The sequence below is a fragment of the Drosophila bipectinata genome, chromosome 3L (assembly GCF_030179905.1).
Source record: "Drosophila bipectinata strain 14024-0381.07 chromosome 3L, DbipHiC1v2, whole genome shotgun sequence".
In the NCBI taxonomy this organism is placed as follows: Eukaryota; Metazoa; Arthropoda; class Insecta; order Diptera; family Drosophilidae; genus Drosophila; species Drosophila bipectinata.
This window is the reverse complement of record NC_091738.1, coordinates 17,617,832-17,636,355: the sequence shown is the minus strand read 5'-3', so window position 1 is coordinate 17,636,355 and position 18,524 is coordinate 17,617,832. Positions and strand designations below refer to the sequence as shown.

Here is an 18,524-nt window from a genome sequence, read left to right as displayed (position 1 = left end):
CGTATCAAAGACACAAACCTTTTAGTGTTGGACAAGTTTTCAAATTGGTATAGAAATTAATATTCTTAAGCGGCAAAATTTAAAGTTTCCGATGGCTGGTAGATAAAATTAAGATTTTAGGTTTAATAAATTAAGATAAAAACTAAAATTAAAATTAATTAATATTTATACACAATCTTAAGTAGTTTTATTTATCGTTATACATTGTATAACCATACAGATAGAGAGCATAAGAAATCAAATTTAAATCTGTGGTGTGAAGCGTTGCATAATATCGTATGTCCATCAAAAATATATTATTTAAAAAATAATAATAAAAATAATTGTTTCATTTTTCAAAGTTTCAATTGGCAACCTGCGAAGATCGATTTTGAAATGTGTTGGCAAACGCTTCAAAGTCTATTCTAAGCCTAGTTGAAGAGGAGGATCACTGTCGCCACAAACAAAGAGACACAAAGAAAGTTCTTATCGTCGGATAAAGAAAAAATGGATCTACAAAAGTCCACCGGTTTTCCAAACATCCATTCGGTTTACAAATATTGCATTTGTGATCGAAAGCGCAATGTTATTTATTGCAATCTCTGCAAGCAATCTTTCGTGGGACGCATCTCTCAGCTGTGCCCCAAACATCCTGAAGTAGGTAGCAACAGTATGAAAATTGCAATTAAATATTTACCGTTATGTCTATTTAGGTGACTTTTCTAATGGATGCTCGTCATTGTGCATTCTGTGGGGCCCATGTTAGTTATTTGCAGATCACTGACCAGAAATGAGACGCAATATAGAAGTATTAAAACGCAATGCTGTCGTTGACGAAGCTTGCAAATACAAATAAACATTCATCGTGAAGACACTATACATAAGCATAATGTATACATCCATACGTACATATTTTGAAATAAAGGGAATTATGTAAATAAATGGGTTTGTTTATTTTATAGAAAAATCGCCAGGGCTTCGACTCTAATGGGTAGCTTACTAAAGATGTATGAGGTTTTTATAAAATTAAAATTAAAGTTAATAAAGGCTTGTTTTTTGTTTTTAATAATTAGAAAAACTGTTTTTAGCGTAAGTTAAAAACGTAAGTTCTACAACACTTTTATGAAGAACAATTAAAAAAAGAACTTATCGACATTAAATGTTTTCCAAATTTCCCAATACTGGCAAGCGCCGTTAATCAAAGCTGGCGTCGAAAAAATGTTTGTAGATTAGGCCCTCAGAAAAATGCCTAAATTTCTCATTTCAAAGAAAGTTTCCGAGCTACAGAGCGGTCGTGCCTAGTAAAATTATTTAAAATAAATATATTTTTTTTAAATACATTTTCACTGATCAAAATGGAAAACAACATTAAGCCAGCTGGTAAAAAAAGACGTCTAAATCATTTGTAAGTATGAAAGTAAATAATTCTATTGTATTTTAGATATTTTCGGAACTAGTCCTAGCGATATTGCTGCTCGCTTAAGCCAGCTGTACCCAGATCTCATGACTTACTCACCGCCTCGTGGTGTCGCTACTGCCTCAAACGCACCCAAGGCCCACGCACAAACCGAGATGGTAAAAGAAGCGGATGGCGAAATCAACAACAACCTGGCCACCATAATGGATATGAATCGGCCTGCCAGTCCCCGCCTGCTACAAGAGGTGACATGCGAGATACCGTTCGAGAACCAGCACAGCCCCAAATGCATCTGTAACCGCACTCCGATCCCATACGAGTGCGGGCGATGCTACCAATTTATTCACGGTCGACTCGCTGAAGTCTGTGATAAGCATCCCCATGTGAGTTGGTCCCCAATCTCTTTGAATTCCTCTGAAATGCTCAAATTTGGTTTATTCTTAAAGGAAGTATTCCTGATGGACTTCCAACAGTGCCCCTATTGCTTAGCACCCGTTAGCCTCATCAAACCGTCGAATCTCACCTTGGAACAAATCCGCAATATCGAGGAAGCTGTTCTGCCTGACGATGATGATATTTAAATAATACTTAATAGTTATTTGAGTTCGAGACTCAATTGTTACACATTTGCTTAATTTAGACCAGAGCTGCATGTTTACCTAATATTATTGTTTATTTAAAATATATAGCATGGGGTATAAATTACCTTACCCTTTATAACATAACAAAGTCAAACACAGTAGTGTTTTCAATGTAAGGTGGTTCATCGATGTGATTCCAGTGTACTTCTGGCTTTAATCCCGTGACACAAATAGCGGCAATCTCTTTGGGAACAAAGTTCATGGATTGCTCACATAAGCTGCCAGAAAGGAACTGCGGCACGGACATGACCACCATAAACCCTTATGGCCTAGTCCCTGCAGCAGCTTGACACTGCGGCAGTGACTCTGCGCTAAGTAAGTGCATTCAATCGAATTGCTCGCCTTCCTCACTACAGTGGTGGTCGGAACGGTAGAGATGGGATGTACGTACATTCCCATAACAATAGATATGTAAACTATTATTAAGTAACTTAAAGTTGCCCTCAAGGTATTTATAATCGAATCTGTAGATAATGTTGCAATATTAATATTTTAAATACCCTTTAATCCCCCGAGTGTGCTTTTTTCAGCTCTACATGTGCTAGACGCCTCATCCGAGGGAGTTAACTGCTCAACCATAGCTTCTGGTCTCCCCTGACAGCTGAGTCATATCCGGTTAGTTGATAATACTCCTATTTTGTGCGCTTGCATTAACTTATCTGCCATCTCACGATGGCAACGTCGATTCCGGACTCCTTCCATTCAAATCAGCGAACAAATTCATGTCAGCGATAACAATTCAATCACTTAGGAGTTCAGCACATTTCGGAATCGCTTTACAATGCCCCAAAGCCAGATCCCCGTGGACACATTGTGGTGCCCTGTGCGTCCTGTGTTCTGCGGTTCTCTTGGCAACTGCTCTCGGTAAGAAGTGGTAAGTGCAGACGCTTTAGATTGCATTTGCTTCTGCTTATTTTCTATATTTTTTCTCACATTTTTCTTGCTCCCTGTCCGGCACTTTTCTCAACAACTTGGCAAGCCATTCAATGGATTCACTTCTCCTGGACTTTGGCTTCCGTGTCCTGGCGTTTCAACAGGCGACTCATAGTAAATCAATGCGACAAACTTGGGCTAAGTCATTGGAGCTGCCGGCTTCGATTTTGCTGGCGATTTGAATGGGACAATGCCCTACTACCTCAAGATGCACTTGTGGGCAAAATGGAATGGTCTGCTGGTTATTGAAAACAAACATAAATGCTTTAACTTTAATATAGCTCTTACTATCTTAATTTCTGGAAATTCTTTCTGAAAAGCTTCAAGGACCTGGCCCCCACTTTATAATATCTTAACACACATTCCTGGCCAGCTTGAAGCAACTTTTGGTCAACAACAGCAACTCTTGGTTAATTCTTAACTATAGATCGCTATTTCAATGGTTATACAAACAACATTTGAGAGACTTGTTGGCCCACTCGGCTGGGGCCCATCATCCGGCAGTGCCTTTCCTTTTAACCCCTTTTCAAAAACAGTTCCGTTGACAGAAACAGCAAGAGGAGTGTTCTCTGGCAGTCGGCAGTCCTGCCGGTTGCCTCTGTGTCCGAGTGTCTTTTGCCAGCGGGCTCTTTGGAATAACTTGGACAATTGCTTTCATGCTGATTTCGTTTCGTTCGCTTCGGTCCATGTCCTCCTCCTCGCTCCTCACAAAACCAACTTGCTTTTAAACTCATTTAAAGTTGCCGTCTAACTTGGCCGAGTATTAGGGTCACTATTTTGAGGCAGCCACTTCAAAAAATATTCCAATTAGTGTAACAGTTTTTGAGAATATTCGCTTCCTGGCAATTTCCCAAATTAAGCAGTTTTTAGTTAAACAGGGATACTAAGTTTTTGGTTATTTTTTAAGGAAAATAAAGGCTTATCCATAAGATTATCTTATAAATCCTATAAGTAAGCTATTAAATTAGTTTAATAAATCGGAAAAACCATTTGCATCCCTGGGGGAAAAATATCCATGTAAACTGACTGCTCCCCTGACCCCTTAAATCACATGGTTGCACCCTTTTTGCTGCTCCTGGATGCAGAACAGACAAAGTTGGCTTAAGTACCTCGACTGGCTATTGTCCTCGTGCCCCGGCTTGACTGCTCGACTGCTCCAGCCGCCCTCTTTCCATTATTGAAGTGTGCACTTCCGCTAAATGGTATTTGGGGCAAGCACATAAGCTTAGCGCCCCCGTCGGAGACTCCTCCCTGCCAATACTGGCTGTGGATTTAGTGGCACTTGCAATTTTTACGGCAAACAAAGAAAGGGAGGCCCAAACTGTGGCATCGTGCATCGACATTGTCCTCGCCTCGGGCGATGGCTATTTATTTAGAGATGCCCCCACCCTAATGGAGGCTCTAATAGAGTGATACATTCTACATAGGACTAGGCAAAGCAGGGCTTCTTGAAAACTTGCTGGCGTTCGTGTATCCACTTCGAAATGGCTGTAAATTGTCAACACATTCTTATTAAAGTTATTCTTACAGGTTGGCTTGTGAAACTCACTCCATCGGGAGCCCAGCACTAAGGGGCAGACAGAGTGCTCGCTCATCGGATCAGGATCTCCAGCATTATTCAAGTTGAACCAGACAAGGGCATTCCCTTTCTTTGGTGTTATGGATAACTTTAATTTGGTGAAGACGGTGGTGCCGCCCAAAGGAACTTCACTGGCCTGAAATAAGTAAAATTTTCCAAGGAAAACTGTTAAAGAATTGTCTGGGAATCCTACTTACATACAAAAGAGCTGTGGCAATACGATCGCCTCCGTAATCCTTAAAGAAATCGGGCTATGAAAATAGTATGTTTTAGTTTTGTTGAAATACATAAACTTTATATACTTACTGGACGCCTGGCCAACTCAACATAGTCAACATGCTTACCAAAGTGTCCACCCAAACCGTAATTGGTCAGATATAGGACCTTATTCTCTTCCATATTCAGACCAGTCATATCCGCGATTCGATTATTAATACCGAGAGAGTATGACGAGGTTCCTTGAAAGGAAATAGATTTAACCACTCGATTCTGCGGTAGGGGCTTTCCCTTTTGGTCAAAATCCACATATGTCCAACCATCCGTCATGGTGGCATTAAAAATGGCAAAATCCCGCAGAGCTTTGAACTCGCTTTCGTAAAGGACTTCGTGATAAAGAACTATCAAGGGTTGGACGTTTAAATACTCCATTTTCAAGGGCGCCAGTTTTAAAAAATCATGCGTTTCTCTGATATATCTGCAGGTTAAGGTCGGTGAGGGCTTGGGTTTGGGCCACTTTCCTCGACAGCCTAGTTCCAAACTTGAGGGCTTACGTTTATTTCTGGCAGCTTCCTCTTGGAATATATACTCCTCGCCAGTCAACAGTTCATCGATTACCCTTTTTATATTCTCATAGTTGTCTTCTTTTGTCACCTGCTTTGCCATGACTTCAAGTTCGGGAAAATTTTGAGCAATAGATTTCTTCTTGTCCAAATTTAAGGCTTTAAAATATTTTAAAATTCTATGAAAATGATTATTTGTTTGGGAACTAACTTACATTCTTGTACCATGGCTTTGGCATATTTTTTGTAGATTCTTTTCCTTTTTAAGTGCAAAACTTTATCATATATCTTTCCTTCGGAGGACTTGTGAAGTCTTAATGCCATGCGGTACCAGTGCGTTGATTCCGCGTATTGGGTTTGGTTATAATAAAAGTCTCCCAAAGCCACACAGTCTGGCGAGTTCAGTTGGGCTCTATAAAGGAATAAGTTTAGATTCCTGTAGTCTCTAGAGTTTTCTGACTTACTCAAACTTTCTACCCAGAAGAAAACCTTTTGTTAGATCCTCTGCATGTTGATTGTAAAATTGTTCTATACGTGTCATTCCCTTGACAGCCACTTGAAGATCTTCGGCACTTGGTGAAGACTTCAGTAGAGTCTCTATTTCTTTGGTGTTTTTGGAAGATATACCAAGTTTGAGATATCGAAGCCATTTGGGCCAGTCCTGATTTAGACGCCTTAGCAAGGGATAAGAGTTTAAAGGATTGCCCATATAATCTTCTTTCTCTTCTAGAGTCCTGAACTTGTCTCTCTTTATGGATTCTTGAAACCTAGAATAAAGAACAAAGATCAATTAATTATATCTTTAATTGAAAGAAATATATTATAAAACCTACCCTTTAATGAGATCCAGTTTGTATTGCATTTCCTCAACGTATACATCTAGATTCCTTTTTAAAGACTCTTCCAATTCTAAAATTTTAACCATGCTCATTACTGAAGTGCTATATATAAAGGATTTGGCATGGTTCTCTGATTCTTCCAAACAAATAATTTGAGAAAAATTAACACTTAACAAGAAAGTGAGCTGAAAGCTAAACCACTTCATTGCAGTTTCAAAAAACGAATGATAAGTTATTCTGAAGTTTAAAGAAACTTCACAGTTTATTGGTCATGGGTTAGATCCATATAATTTAATTAAACTCTTTTTATTTTATACATATTAAAAACCATTTAAAAAGCATGAAGAAAGTTTCATACTTCCTGGGACCATCAAGCCTAGAAAGGCTACTTCCTGGGACCACAAGGAATAATAAACATTTGAGGGAATATATGAATCCACTTGGTGAGAGCTAAAATAAAAGTTATTGTAGAGAGAAATTATATTTGAAAAATTAATAAAACTTACTCCATCTATCCCCGTTAATAACCGGACAAACAGAGTGCCTGCTTCTTATATCAGGTCTTCCATCATCGTACAAATTATACCAAAATACACTGCTGCCTTTTCGTGGAGCTATCGAGACTTTAATATCTGGAAAAACAGTGGCACCACCCTGCAGAACATCACTGGCCTGAAATTAAAAACATTAATGTATGGCAATACATTTTAAAATATTTATAAATACCAACATAAAAAATAATGGTTCCCAAGCGATCGCCCAAGGTATCCGAATTTGGAGTTTCATAGCCATCTGAAGTGTAATCGTAATGAGGTTTAAAATATGTGCCACATCCGTAGTTGGCCACTTGCAACTCATCTGTGATGGGAAAATCTAATCCTGTCATATCCTTGATTCGCTGATTAACCTTTTCCCTGATAGGTGACTTATCAGACCACCAGGAATGTTGAGCCACCACTGCCCTAAACATACTTCCATTCTTTTCATCCGCATATCCATTTTGCAAGTGATTCGACTGTTTTTTGAGTTCTTCGATTTCGGTTTCGTAGAGCACTTCGTGATACATAACGACATAAGGATCTAAGTTTATTTCCTCTAGCTTAAGAGGTGCCAGGCGGAGAAATGGTGTTGTGGTAAAGTTGTAACGACAAAATAGGTTTCTTTTCGGGGGATATAAGAATCGACATCCCTGCTCAAAGGTGGAAACAGGTGGCTTTGTTTGATAAAGCTCCTGCATTATTTCGTCATCATTACTAGAACTATGAAGGGTTTCTATTTGTTTCTGAAGCCGTTGGCTTCCCACATGATCCAAGGAGTTCTCTATCGTTAAAAGAGCAGCTTCTTCCGTCTCGTCTTCTCCAGAGATGCTGATGCCTTTGAAAGAAATAAAATGTATTATAATTAATGTTTAAATAATTAATAGTTTACCATATACAAATAAAGCCTTGATATATTGACGATGCAGAAAATCGGAGGGGTTACCCAGGACCTCGTTCAGTAACTTTTTATTATCCTCGAAATCGTGTTTACACGCCATTCGATACCACTGGGCAGCAGCCTTGTAATTCCTACGCTTGAAACTCAAATGGCCCATGGCCACACGATCTCGGTATGAAAGTTGGATACTTAAAAAATATTGGTTAATTATTAAATAAATATTATGGCCATTTTATGTTTTACTCATATTGCTTGCCCTGTAGAATACCATATGCTAAGTCATCTACTCTCAGACCATAGGTGGTTTCTATGCGTTGTAATCCCAACATGGCCTCCCTTAAGTCCAAATGATCTGGTAATGTGGGCACAAGTTCGTCAAGTTCCTTAAATATATCGTCTAGAATATTGAAATATGAAATATTTAATAATATTGTTTTTGTAAAAAAAATCTTTACCATTCCCCATTTGCTTTTTAAAATAGTCCAACCATTTTGGCAATTCCTCGCGAGTACGCCTTAAAAGCATGTATGCATTCAAAGGATTTGAAACATACTCCACCTTTTCGTTTATGGTTTGATTTTCTTTATATTTGATTGAGATCAAGTAACTAAAAAAGTTGCCAATGTAAATAAAAGTAAGTAATATTAAAATGGTAGCTTCATACGCTTTCAGATTATCGCCCAACTTCTCAGAGTGATTTTTAAAGTTCTCAACAAATTGGTGCTCCAGTTTTAATAACTTAAGAAGTTGCACAGTAGATGAATAATACCGACTCTCATTATGGCTTTTTTCCTTAATTCCCCATACAGAATGGGATCCTAAGCAGAGTAAAATTACTAAAAACTCTAAGAATCTTAACATTTCGACTGAAAATAAATGTAAAATGTACAATAATAGTTATGCTTTATTTTAAAATAATTCATTCGACATGCAAAAATTGCTACAAAATTGATGATCCATTAAGTGGGTTACTTGTTAAAGAATTTATTCGAATTTTGGATACCATAGAAAGATAATAGAAGATTAGTTAAATAAATTGTAATATTTATAGATAAAACGTCTTTTTCTGGGTAATTTCTTTAAAAGCGCAAGTTTTTCTGGACATCTGCTTAGTCATGTAAAACGTCTTGGTTAAAACTGAAAAGATTAAAAAAATAATATTAAAGAATATAAAAAAAATACTTAATAACTCACCCAACGAGTTTCCTTCAAGAACCGGACATATTAAATTTCTAGTACGAGGATCTAAGTTTCCATCATCCTTTATATCATACCAGACCAAACTGCTACCTTTTTTCGGAAAAACTGAAACTTTTAACTTGGGAAATACAGTGGCGCCTCCATGAATATCATCACTGATCTAAAAAAATAATACAGTATTATTACAAATTTAATTGTTTAAAATTATTTCTTGACTTACAAAGAATAAAATAGCTCCTACAGGCCCTCTTAGATTCTTTGAAGTGTAATGAACTTCAGCTTGATTTTCAAGGCCATAATTGTTTATATATATTTGATCTCTTTTGGAAAAATGTAATCCTGTTATATCAGTAATGCGTTGAGAAAATATTTTTGAAATACTTCTCTTATATTTTTTAGACTTGGCTGTGATGTTTAAGTTCTGCTTGAGAGTAAGTAACTTATTTTTGGGGAGCACTTCATGAAACATAGAAATGAATGGATCCAGGCTTAATATCTCCTGTTTTAAAGGGGCTATCCTTAAAAACGGAGTTGAATGAAAATTGTACCGGCAGAATAGTTGTTTTCGCAAAGGAAAAAATCCTCGACATCCCAGTTCATAATCCGTTGGGGCAGTCTTGTTTTCAGCCATTTCACTAATTATTGACTGATCGCTGTGGCTCAGCACTTCTGTTATTAGAGACTTCAAATCAGAGAGACTGGCACTTGTCATGGCTTCGTCAGCAGTTTCCTCGGCATCTTCTAGACTTTGCTTTGGATTTGATTTCATTATGGCTGCAAGTTTCGTTTTTTTTTGGTAACTTAAAAACATAATTAAACAAACTTACCATAAACTAGAATCGATTTCGCATACTTCAAATGCAACTTATCCATGGGGTCGCCAAGAACTTCATTTATTACGTTGGAATGGATTTCAGGTTCGTGTTTAATAGCCACACGAAACCACATGGAAGCTCTTGAATAATCCTTTCTTTTGAATTTATCATTACCTAAGGCCACACAGTCGCGTATCGAAAGTTGAATTCTAAAAATATGTGATTTACAAGAAACAGAATTAACGCCAGTATACTTTTTATTCCATTGCAGAGGGTACTTTTCAAATACACATGGTAAGGACTCAAAAGATATATCTTTGGCAATGATACCGGATTCCTGAACGGAATACATAAAGGGATTCGTAGATCGATATACAATAAATCTGTATTAAGATTTAAGAACATAATTTTGTTAAAATTTTGTTTTCACATTTTCGGACATGATCTCTTTAGTGGATTTTTGAAGAGATCATGTCCGAAAATGTAAAAAAAAATTTTTTTTGTCAAATTTTTTGTAAGATCCTCTTCAAAAATCCACTGAAGTGCATGAGGTTACCTTGTAGCCCCCTTCGTAGGCTATATCTTTGGCAATATGTATGTATCGGATTCTTATGTGGAATACCTTAAACGATTTCTATATCGATTCTTCACAAATCTACATTAAAATCTAACAAAAAAAATATTTTCAGATTTTTTGTCAAATTTTCTGGAGGATCCTCTTCAAAAATCCACTAAAGTGCATGAAGGTACTTTATAGTCCCCTGCGAAGGCTATATCTTTGGCAATATGTATCGGATTCTTGAGTGGAATACACTAAAAGTTTCGTAGTTGGATTCTCCATAAATATGCATCCAAATCTATTAACATGAGTTTTTTTCGATTTGTGAAATCGATTTTCCTTAGGATCTCCTTTAAAAAACTACCAGTAGCTAGCCACTTAATATCTTCTTCGAATATTAGCTTCTGTATGGGTACATCGAATATTGGAATATCTTTGCTATATCTTTATATCTGCAAAGATCTGTTTTTAAGCTGAAAGACTATATACGCTTCGAATCTATCCGAAGATTGTTTTTCTTTTTTGTTACTTGTGTTTCTTTTTCAGAAGGTGGCCTTTTGCCAAATCTATGGCTTCCAGGTTGTAAATTTCCTCCAATCGATTCATTCCTTGAAGAGCATCTTTCATTTCATTTTCGTCTGGGGATTGCGCTATTATTTCATCCAAGGTATATAGCTCCTCTTAAAAAATAATAATTTTGAGAGGTCTTCGAATAATACAATTTTTAATTATATCTTACCCAATCCTATAACTTGTTTGGTATAATTATGCCATTTGGGTAAGTCCTCATGGGTCCTACGCATTAAAGAAAATGCATTTAGGGGGTTGCTGAGGTATTTTTCTCGATCCTCTAGGCTTTGATTAACTCCAAAATGAACCGATTCGATAAATCTGCAAAAATCGAGAGGTGGCATCCAATTTTCTTACCAAAACTTAAATCTTACGCTTGTAAGTTGTTAACTTTTTCATTCAATTTTTCTGTGTAAGATTTTAGGTTCATAATAAATTTTCGCTCTAAATTTATGAGCTCTATGAGTCCCCCTTCATCTTGAGATTGATCTCTTGGTTGTTCAGCAAAACTAAATCCCCATAATAGGACTATTATTGAGAAGAACCAACCACTTTTCAACTCCATTGAACGTTAGAAGCAAACTAAAAATAGAAATAAAAACTAGTCGGAAATATTATGCCTTTAATTTATTTATTCATGGTTTAATTTCAAGTACACGTCATATATTATTTTCAGATCTTTGGAAGCAGGGCTTCACAAATAGTTGGGGCTCATAATGCAACCATTTAGTTATGGCTAAAATATACTTATCAGATTGGAAAATATGTAATATTAAGGTGTAATACTTACTCCATCGGTCACCAACCAAAACGGGGCAAACGGAGTGCAAAGATCTGGGATCTGGTGTTGCATCATCAAAGGTATTGAACCAAACCAAGCAACTTCCCTTTTGAGGCTTTACAGATATTTGAATATCTGGAAACACTGTCTGACCACCATGAACAACATCACCAGCCTATAAAAAAAAAATTTCTTTCAAAGATTTTTCTTTTGATTCTGTTACTTACATAGAAGATAATGCTAGCCATTCGATCTCCCAGTTCAGTACTATTTAATCTTAAAATGCGCTCTGTGAAATAATCATAATGCGGCTTGAATTGTCCACCCACTCCAAAATTGGCTATTTGGAGTCCTGGAATTTCATCAACCATGAATCCTGTGATATCTCTAATACGCAGGTTCAAGCGCTTCCTGAAACTTGACTCCTTGGTTAACCAAACAAGACGGCTTATGATTTCTTTGCTTTCATCCATATCTGTCCAACCATTATAAAATGTATCAATAACACCTTTCATTTCATCAATCTCCTCATCGGATAATACATTATGGTAAAGAACAATGTAGGGATCGAGGCTTACTTCTTCCAACTTCAGTGGAGCCAATTTCAGAAATGGTGTAGTTGTGGTGTTATATCGACAGACAAGATTCTTTTTTGTTGGAAATTGATTTCGACATCCACTATAATGGGCGATAATAGATGGTTCTGTGGTATTTTTTGCATTGTGGCTTTCTTTGTCCCATTTATTCAGCAATGAGTTAATGTCTTTCTCTATTTCTTCAGATTTTGAGACTTTTAATTTTTTGCTAGCTTCTTTGTAAATAGTTTCATTATTCAAGGATGGATTTGTTAGAGAAATATCTGTGAAGGTTATTGGTTACAATTTTCCTATATTTCCTTACATAACATTTTTTTTACTTACTATGGATTATTATAGATCGAGCGAACTCTTCCCAAGGATCACCTAGGATCTTATCGGTGGGGCTAAGGTTTTCCAGACTCTTGTACTGCTGAGCCTCCTGAAGCCATTCAATAGATCTATTGTAATCGCCGGAATCGAATTTATGTAGAGCCAGAGAAAAGTAATCTCTAAAGCCCATTTCAGATCTAGAGAGAAGCGAACTTAGAAAAAAAAAACTTAAAAGGTTTAAATATTTTAAATTTACCTGTATTTTTTGTTGTAAATAATACCTTTGGCCAAATCTTTTACTGTACGTGGTTTCAATACGACTCATAGATTTTTGGGCCTCATTCATGTCATAGACCCCGGGTCCTTTCATCACAATGGCTTCCATTTGATCGAGTGTATCCATTCCTACAGGGGAAAATACATAATTCTGCAATTTAGGCCAATCCTGGTGAAGTCTTCTTATCAACCCAAATGAATTTAGTGGATTGGACACAAACTTTTCTCTTTCTTTTTGAGTTGAGTGTTTGGTTCGCTTTAAGAAATCAAGATAACTAAAAGCAACTGCTTAAATATTTATAGTTGTAGTATTTAAAAAAAAACTTACAGATTTAATGTATTTACTTTTTCCTGCAAAGCATCAGTGTAAAGAGTAAAATTTCTCATAAATTCATTCTCCAGGTTTAGGAGCTTAACCAAACCCAAACACGAGGAACTGTAGTATTCCGTGTTAAATTCGAGTTCCCATTTCTCATCTTCTATTTCTTTTTCCGATTTTTCAGATCCACTATATTTTACTATGAAAAAAATATAAAAAAGGAATACAAAATGTCTCATGTTACTGTTTTGAACTTCAAATGTAAAATAAGCTGGAATTAGCTAACATTTATACGGTAGAAAATCTTAATAATAATTTGTTACGCTCATTTTAGTTTTTAAAGCATTCAAGTCTTTATTTAAATAAAGTATGGAATTACAAATCCCATTTAAGCATTAAATTCAATGGAATTATTTCGGCAAGGTCTGGAAAATATTTGAGGGACTTCGTGTAACCGTTTAACAAGGGCTAAAAAAATAATATATTAATAATAAGAATATTTAGTTAGGTCTTTATATATGCTTACTCCATTTGGAGCCGACTATAACTGGGCAGGAGAAATGGAATAGCCGTACATCGAAGTTCAAGGAATTGTTCAAATTTCGCCAAACCAAAGCACTTCCTTTTTTAGGTCGAACTGTAAGATCCTTATTTATAAAATTTATAGCGCCGCCTTGGTCCAAATCACTCAACTAAAGGTATAAATAAATTAATTAAAATTATTTTAAGACTCTAGTTAATTAATTACTTACAAAAAACATAACACTAGTAAGAAAATTGCCTAGGCCAGACTGAAAAATTGTTATTTGGTATAAAAATATATTTTAGGAGTCATATAAATCCCACCTTTTTATCCTCTTCATTAGGTATATCCAATTTAGAGTGTGAAAACCCACCTAAACCATAGTTGAATACATCAAAGTCCTTATCTTCCTTTTCCACTTCATCTCCTGTTAGGTCCTTAATGCGTTTATTCAACTTACTTTTCTGATCTTCATAGACCTTGGCAAATTGGACATTGTATTTTTGGTGATTTGGTGAAGGACTCTTGAACGAAGAAAGTGATGTATTTTTCACTCTCTCAATTTCACTTTCATAAATGACATCATGAAAAATAGCTATATAAGGATCTAGATTTAATATTTCCGTTTTGAGAGGAGCAATTGTTAGGAAGGCAGTCCGTCTTCGTTCGTAGAAACATTTTTGTTCGGATTTTAATGTTTTTGATTGTTTTGATTGGCCCATACAGCTCAATTGGGCACTGGTAAGTGGCGGATAGAGATACTACACGGAATAGAAAAATTTAGACAGTAGTTTTTTAAAATGTTACAACTTACGATTGCATCGGGCCCATAAGCCGTAAGTAGTCTTTCATGATCGCGATGAAGATGCCAAAGTCTAACGTCAGAACCGGAAACTCCTCGAATAAGATCTAAACTGGCTCTGCGAAGTCCTTTTGAGAAGCATCATGTATCATTATGAATATATTAAAAGTTATGGCCTACCTTTGACTAACAAGGAGTTTGTATAACTTATGTATAACATTGGTAACGTAAAATTGAAAACCTCCCGAAGTTCTTGGCCGTGTTCCAATTCATCATATTGTTGCAAAGCTGCCTTATGCCAATTTATAGAAGACTGCTCTTGTCCAGTATGTGTAGAATAGTCGGCCATAACCATGCATTCCAATGTATTTAGACTGGCACTTTATCAAAAATAATAAATGTTAATTTTTCATATTATGACTAAGTATCAATACTTTACTTATATTGCCTGCCCATCAAAAATCCTCTAGCTATATCCGTGTTTTCTAGAGCATAGTGTAATTGGATTGAAAAAATTCCATTAATGGCATTGTTCATGTCCTTTTCTGTGACAAAATTCAGGTCTAAAAAGTATTTAATATTTTCCAGATAGCTTTCGCCCACTACTCTCGACATGTACGCCTCGATGTAGGACCAATCCTCATGAAGACGACGAATTAGAGAATATCCATTCAAAGGATGCGATACAAACTCTTCGGGATTTTTCTTAGAGATTTCTCGTTTGGCTTGAACTTCCTTGAGAAAACTGACAAAATTAATTAATAACTTCATATTTCACCTTTAAAAGCTACCTTTCTATTGTAGTAATTTTTTCCTTTAGATCTATTGTGTAGTTTTCTAGGTCGCCGATTAAAATATTCTCCATATCTACCAAATTTTTCAGGGAAACTACCGAAAGAGTGCCATCAGAATTAACTTCCATTTTTACTTTCCATAAAAATAGTAGTGTTAAATAAATTGTAAATTTAAACCGCATATTTTAAGCTTTCAGAAGTAAAACTATAAACTAAAATAGGAAGTATTTTGGTTTGGCTGTCTGTCTCAAATGTTTAAAGCGTAACAAATATATTTAAGTGTGGAAAATTTTTAGATTTTAGATTATTTTTAACTTTTTTTACTTTGCAGTTACTTTTTGCCATGATTCAACGTGGTGTTTTTTTATTTTTCTTAGTTTATTGTAAATTTATTTTAGGGACTGAGGAACCTAGTAAAATTTCTTATGATTATGCCCTGTCTCACATACACATGGTTCCCCTATTGGAACTCAAGAAACAGGCAGTAGAAAATCTTAAAAACTATTCAGGGGTTTTGGAAAATCGTTTAAAATATATAGAACTGTAAGTATAAGATTTAAAATATATTTGCATTTACAAAATAATATATTTTCAGAGGTATCAAGCACATTGAGCATCTTTTAGAACGTCAAGATTCATCGAATACTTTTAAATTGTTTAAACTAACACGACATTTGTATTTCGATGGAAAAAAATGGCTTAATTTTCTAAAAGATAAAATCGGCTTTAAGGAGATTGCCAAGGCTCAAAGTTTACGTCCCAGAATGCCGACACGTACCGATTATATGGAATCTCTATATGCAATATATAGACTTCAATCAACATACGATCTTGATCCTGCTGAGATGTCAGGAGGTTTACTGAGAGGAAAACAATACAGGTAAGACCCAAAAAACAACCATAGAAATTTAAATATTTAAAACATTTATAGATCCAAAAAATGGAGCTCTTTGGAATGCTTAATGGTTGGAACTATCTATTATTTGGATGAAAACTTTGAAAATGCGGAAATCTGGTTTCAACTGGCCCTAGAAAAGTACTACCAGCACTCAATACCAAAACAGTTTGAAGTTCTAGGCATTCCTTATCGTTTTGTCTTGATATTGCTCATGAAATCAGCAAAAAGTTCTGGACGCTATGACGCAGCTTTGGAATATGCAAAAAAAGGAGCTTCTCTTGAATTACATTCAAATTATTGGAAAGATCAAATGGACCAAGTTAAAGCTTTAATTGAAAACCCTAAGGTCATCGACCCATTTAGGCCTGTTAAGTATATATTTAAAACAGCTTGCCGCAAGGAATATCCTCATGTCCACTTAAAATGTCGATACTTGAAAAATTCTGCCTTTTTAAAGCTGGCACCTATAAAAATGGAAGAGGTATTTCTAGATCCCCCTATAAGTATTTATCATAATTTAATCAACGAAATGGAAATCTCCTTGTTGAAAAACCTATCAACTCCATATTTGAAACGAAGCCAGTTATATTCTGAAAGTCATAATATTCTTGATGATTTTTCCAATCTTCGGACTTGTAAATCGATGCGACTAAACGATTTCCATCACTCTTTGCTTGAAAAATTAAATGATCGTATAACAGATGCCACAGGATTAAGTGTTAAAGACTCCGAGAAGCTGCAGATTAGTAACTACGGCATTGGAGGACATTTGTATGAGCATCAGGATTTTACAACCACAACTGAAAGTGATTTTTGGATTCCAGGAAATCGTGTGATTACAGCGTTGTTTTATGTACGCATTTATAGAAAATTTGTAAAATATTTCACTAATTATTTTTTGTTTTAGTTAAGCAATGTTGAGCAAGGCGGCGAAACTGTTTTTCCGAATTTAAATTTAAAAGTTTCCACCCAAAAAGGTTCTCTGATGGTCTGGTATAATTTATTTTTGAACGGATCTACTGATTCACGAGTTTTTCATGCATCTTGTCCTGTTCTAATGGGAGATAAATGGAGTAAGTTTTTAGGAAATGTTAAAATATTGGTTATAACATTGATTTTAATTTTAGTTGCCACCAAATGGCTACGGGAAAAAGCGCAAATGTTTATAAGAAAATGTTCTAAATAATTTTTGAAATAAATAAATGTAATTATTAAAAAAAAACGGTTATTTTTGGAATTATTTGTATTAAATATTGTTATTATTAAAGTGCACTTTTCTAAAGAAATTAGAATTATGCTTATAATTTACCATGGACTAAAAAAATGTATTTAGTCAACCTTAACTAACAAATATTTTAATAACTGTTACGTTTTGCTATATAAGGATCTATACTTAATATTTCCGTTTTGAGAGGAGCAATTGTTAGGAAGGCAGTCCGTTTTCGTTCGTAGAAACATTTTTGTTCGGATTTTAATGTTTTTGATTGTTTTGATTGGCCCATACAGCTCAATTGGACACTGGTAAGTGGCGGATAGAGATACTACACGGAATAGAAAAATTTAGACAGTAGTTTTTTAAAATGTTACAACTTACGATTGCATCGGGCCCATAAGCCGTAAGTAGTCTTTCAAGATCGCGATGAAGATGCCAAAGTCTAACGTCAGAATCGGAAACTCCTCGAATAAGATCTAAACTGGCTCTGCGAAGTCCTTTTGAGAAGCATCATGTATCATTATGACTATATTAAAAGTTATGGCCTACCTTTGACTAACAAGGAGTTTGTATAACTTATGTATAACATTGGTAACGTAAAATTGAAAACCTCCTGAAATTCTTGGCCGTGTTCCAATTCATCATATTGTTGCAAAGCTGCCTTATGCCAATTTATAGAAGACTGCTCTTGTCCAGTATGTGTAGAATAGTCGGCCATAACCATGCATTCCAATGTATTTAGTCTGGCACTTTATCAAAAAAAATAAATGTTAATTTTTCATTTTATGACTAATCATCAATACTTTACTTATATTGCCTGCCCAGCAAAAATCCTCTAGCTATATCCGTGTTTTCTAGAGCATAGTGTAATTGGATTGAAAAAATTCCATTAATGGCATTGTTCATGTCCTTTTCTGTGACAAAATTCGTGTCTAAAATGTATTTAATATTTTCCAGATAGCTTTCGCCCAATACTCTCGACATGTACGCCTCGATGTAGGACCAATCTCATGAAGACGACGAATTAGAGAATATCCATTCAAAGGATGCGATACAAACTCTTCGGGATTTTTCTTAGAGATTTCTCGTTTGGCTTGAACTTCCTTGAGAAAACTGACAAAATTAATTAATAACTTCATATTTCACCTTTAAAAGTTTTCTAGGTCGCCGATTAAAATATTCTCCATATCTACCAAATTTTTCAGGGAAACTATCGAAAGAGTGCCATCAGAAACAACTTCCATTTTTACTTTCCATAAAAA

General features: G+C 35.5%; 6 protein-coding genes and 2 long non-coding RNA genes across 9 annotated transcripts; 3 read left to right on the top strand and 5 right to left on the bottom strand.

The window, feature by feature from the left end:
• Positions 1-390: 390 nt before the first annotated feature.
• LOC108128487 (uncharacterized) lies at positions 391-921 on the top strand. The gene is made up of 2 exons (XR_011442777.1): positions 391-636; positions 693-921. It is a non-coding gene; the product is annotated as an uncharacterized lncRNA (long non-coding RNA).
• A 250-nt stretch (positions 922-1,171) lies between these two features.
• Positions 1,172-2,131, top strand: LOC108128475 (uncharacterized protein CG13380). 2 transcript variants are annotated; one of them, XM_017246099.3, is made up of 3 exons: positions 1,172-1,359; positions 1,421-1,779; positions 1,843-2,131. In XM_017246099.3, the coding sequence occupies exons 1-3, from the start codon at positions 1,335-1,337 to the stop codon at positions 1,975-1,977; spliced, it is 519 nt and encodes a 172-aa protein (XP_017101588.2). In that variant the 5' UTR covers positions 1,172-1,334; the 3' UTR covers positions 1,978-2,131. The 2 variants fall into 2 exon arrangements, with proteins under 2 accessions (XP_017101588.2, XP_017101579.2); XM_017246090.3 differs by having other exon boundaries at positions 1,172-1,384; positions 1,437-1,779.
• A 2,166-nt stretch (positions 2,132-4,297) lies between these two features.
• On the bottom strand, positions 4,298-6,395 carry LOC108128452 (prolyl 4-hydroxylase subunit alpha-1). The gene is made up of 7 exons (XM_017246056.3): positions 6,162-6,395; positions 5,793-6,095; positions 5,544-5,740; positions 4,856-5,487; positions 4,747-4,800; positions 4,520-4,685; positions 4,298-4,458 (listed from the first exon to the last, which is right to left on the bottom strand). Exons 1-7 carry the CDS (start codon positions 6,371-6,373, stop codon positions 4,400-4,402), a joined length of 1,623 nt encoding a protein of 540 aa, XP_017101545.2. The 5' UTR covers positions 6,374-6,395; the 3' UTR covers positions 4,298-4,399.
• Positions 6,396-6,447: 52 nt separating this feature from the next.
• LOC108128462 (prolyl 4-hydroxylase subunit alpha-2) lies at positions 6,448-8,489 on the bottom strand. Its single transcript, XM_017246068.3, has 7 exons — positions 8,269-8,489; positions 8,060-8,211; positions 7,848-8,001; positions 7,596-7,792; positions 6,898-7,541; positions 6,674-6,839; positions 6,448-6,617 (listed from the first exon to the last, which is right to left on the bottom strand). The coding sequence occupies exons 1-7, from the start codon at positions 8,463-8,465 to the stop codon at positions 6,553-6,555; spliced, it is 1,575 nt and encodes a 524-aa protein (XP_017101557.3). The 5' UTR covers positions 8,466-8,489; the 3' UTR covers positions 6,448-6,552.
• Position 8,490: 1 nt separating this feature from the next.
• LOC138926298 (prolyl 4-hydroxylase subunit alpha-1) lies at positions 8,491-11,326 on the bottom strand. Its single transcript, XM_070279974.1, has 7 exons — positions 11,123-11,326; positions 10,918-11,069; positions 10,708-10,858; positions 9,632-9,828; positions 9,025-9,578; positions 8,799-8,964; positions 8,491-8,741 (listed from the first exon to the last, which is right to left on the bottom strand). Exons 1-7 carry the CDS (start codon positions 11,311-11,313, stop codon positions 8,650-8,652), a joined length of 1,503 nt encoding a protein of 500 aa, XP_070136075.1. The 5' UTR covers positions 11,314-11,326; the 3' UTR covers positions 8,491-8,649.
• Positions 11,327-11,360: 34 nt separating this feature from the next.
• Positions 11,361-12,834, bottom strand: LOC138926299 (prolyl 4-hydroxylase subunit alpha-1). Its single transcript, XM_070279977.1, has 5 exons — positions 12,694-12,834; positions 12,450-12,634; positions 11,757-12,388; positions 11,539-11,704; positions 11,361-11,484 (listed from the first exon to the last, which is right to left on the bottom strand). The coding sequence occupies exons 2-5, from the start codon at positions 12,625-12,627 to the stop codon at positions 11,408-11,410; spliced, it is 1,053 nt and encodes a 350-aa protein (XP_070136078.1). The 5' UTR covers positions 12,628-12,634; positions 12,694-12,834; the 3' UTR covers positions 11,361-11,407.
• A 526-nt stretch (positions 12,835-13,360) lies between these two features.
• On the bottom strand, positions 13,361-15,361 carry LOC108128431 (prolyl 4-hydroxylase subunit alpha-2). The gene is made up of 8 exons (XM_043213955.2): positions 15,149-15,361; positions 14,797-15,102; positions 14,538-14,737; positions 14,370-14,485; positions 13,879-14,316; positions 13,785-13,823; positions 13,559-13,724; positions 13,361-13,500 (listed from the first exon to the last, which is right to left on the bottom strand). The coding sequence occupies exons 1-8, from the start codon at positions 15,331-15,333 to the stop codon at positions 13,421-13,423; spliced, it is 1,530 nt and encodes a 509-aa protein (XP_043069890.2). The 5' UTR covers positions 15,334-15,361; the 3' UTR covers positions 13,361-13,420.
• A 113-nt stretch (positions 15,362-15,474) lies between these two features.
• LOC138926300 (uncharacterized) lies at positions 15,475-17,271 on the top strand. The gene is made up of 5 exons (XR_011442773.1): positions 15,475-15,694; positions 15,747-16,031; positions 16,083-16,902; positions 16,957-17,122; positions 17,177-17,271. It is a non-coding gene; the product is annotated as an uncharacterized lncRNA (long non-coding RNA).
• The last annotated feature ends 1,253 nt before the right edge of the window (positions 17,272-18,524 follow it).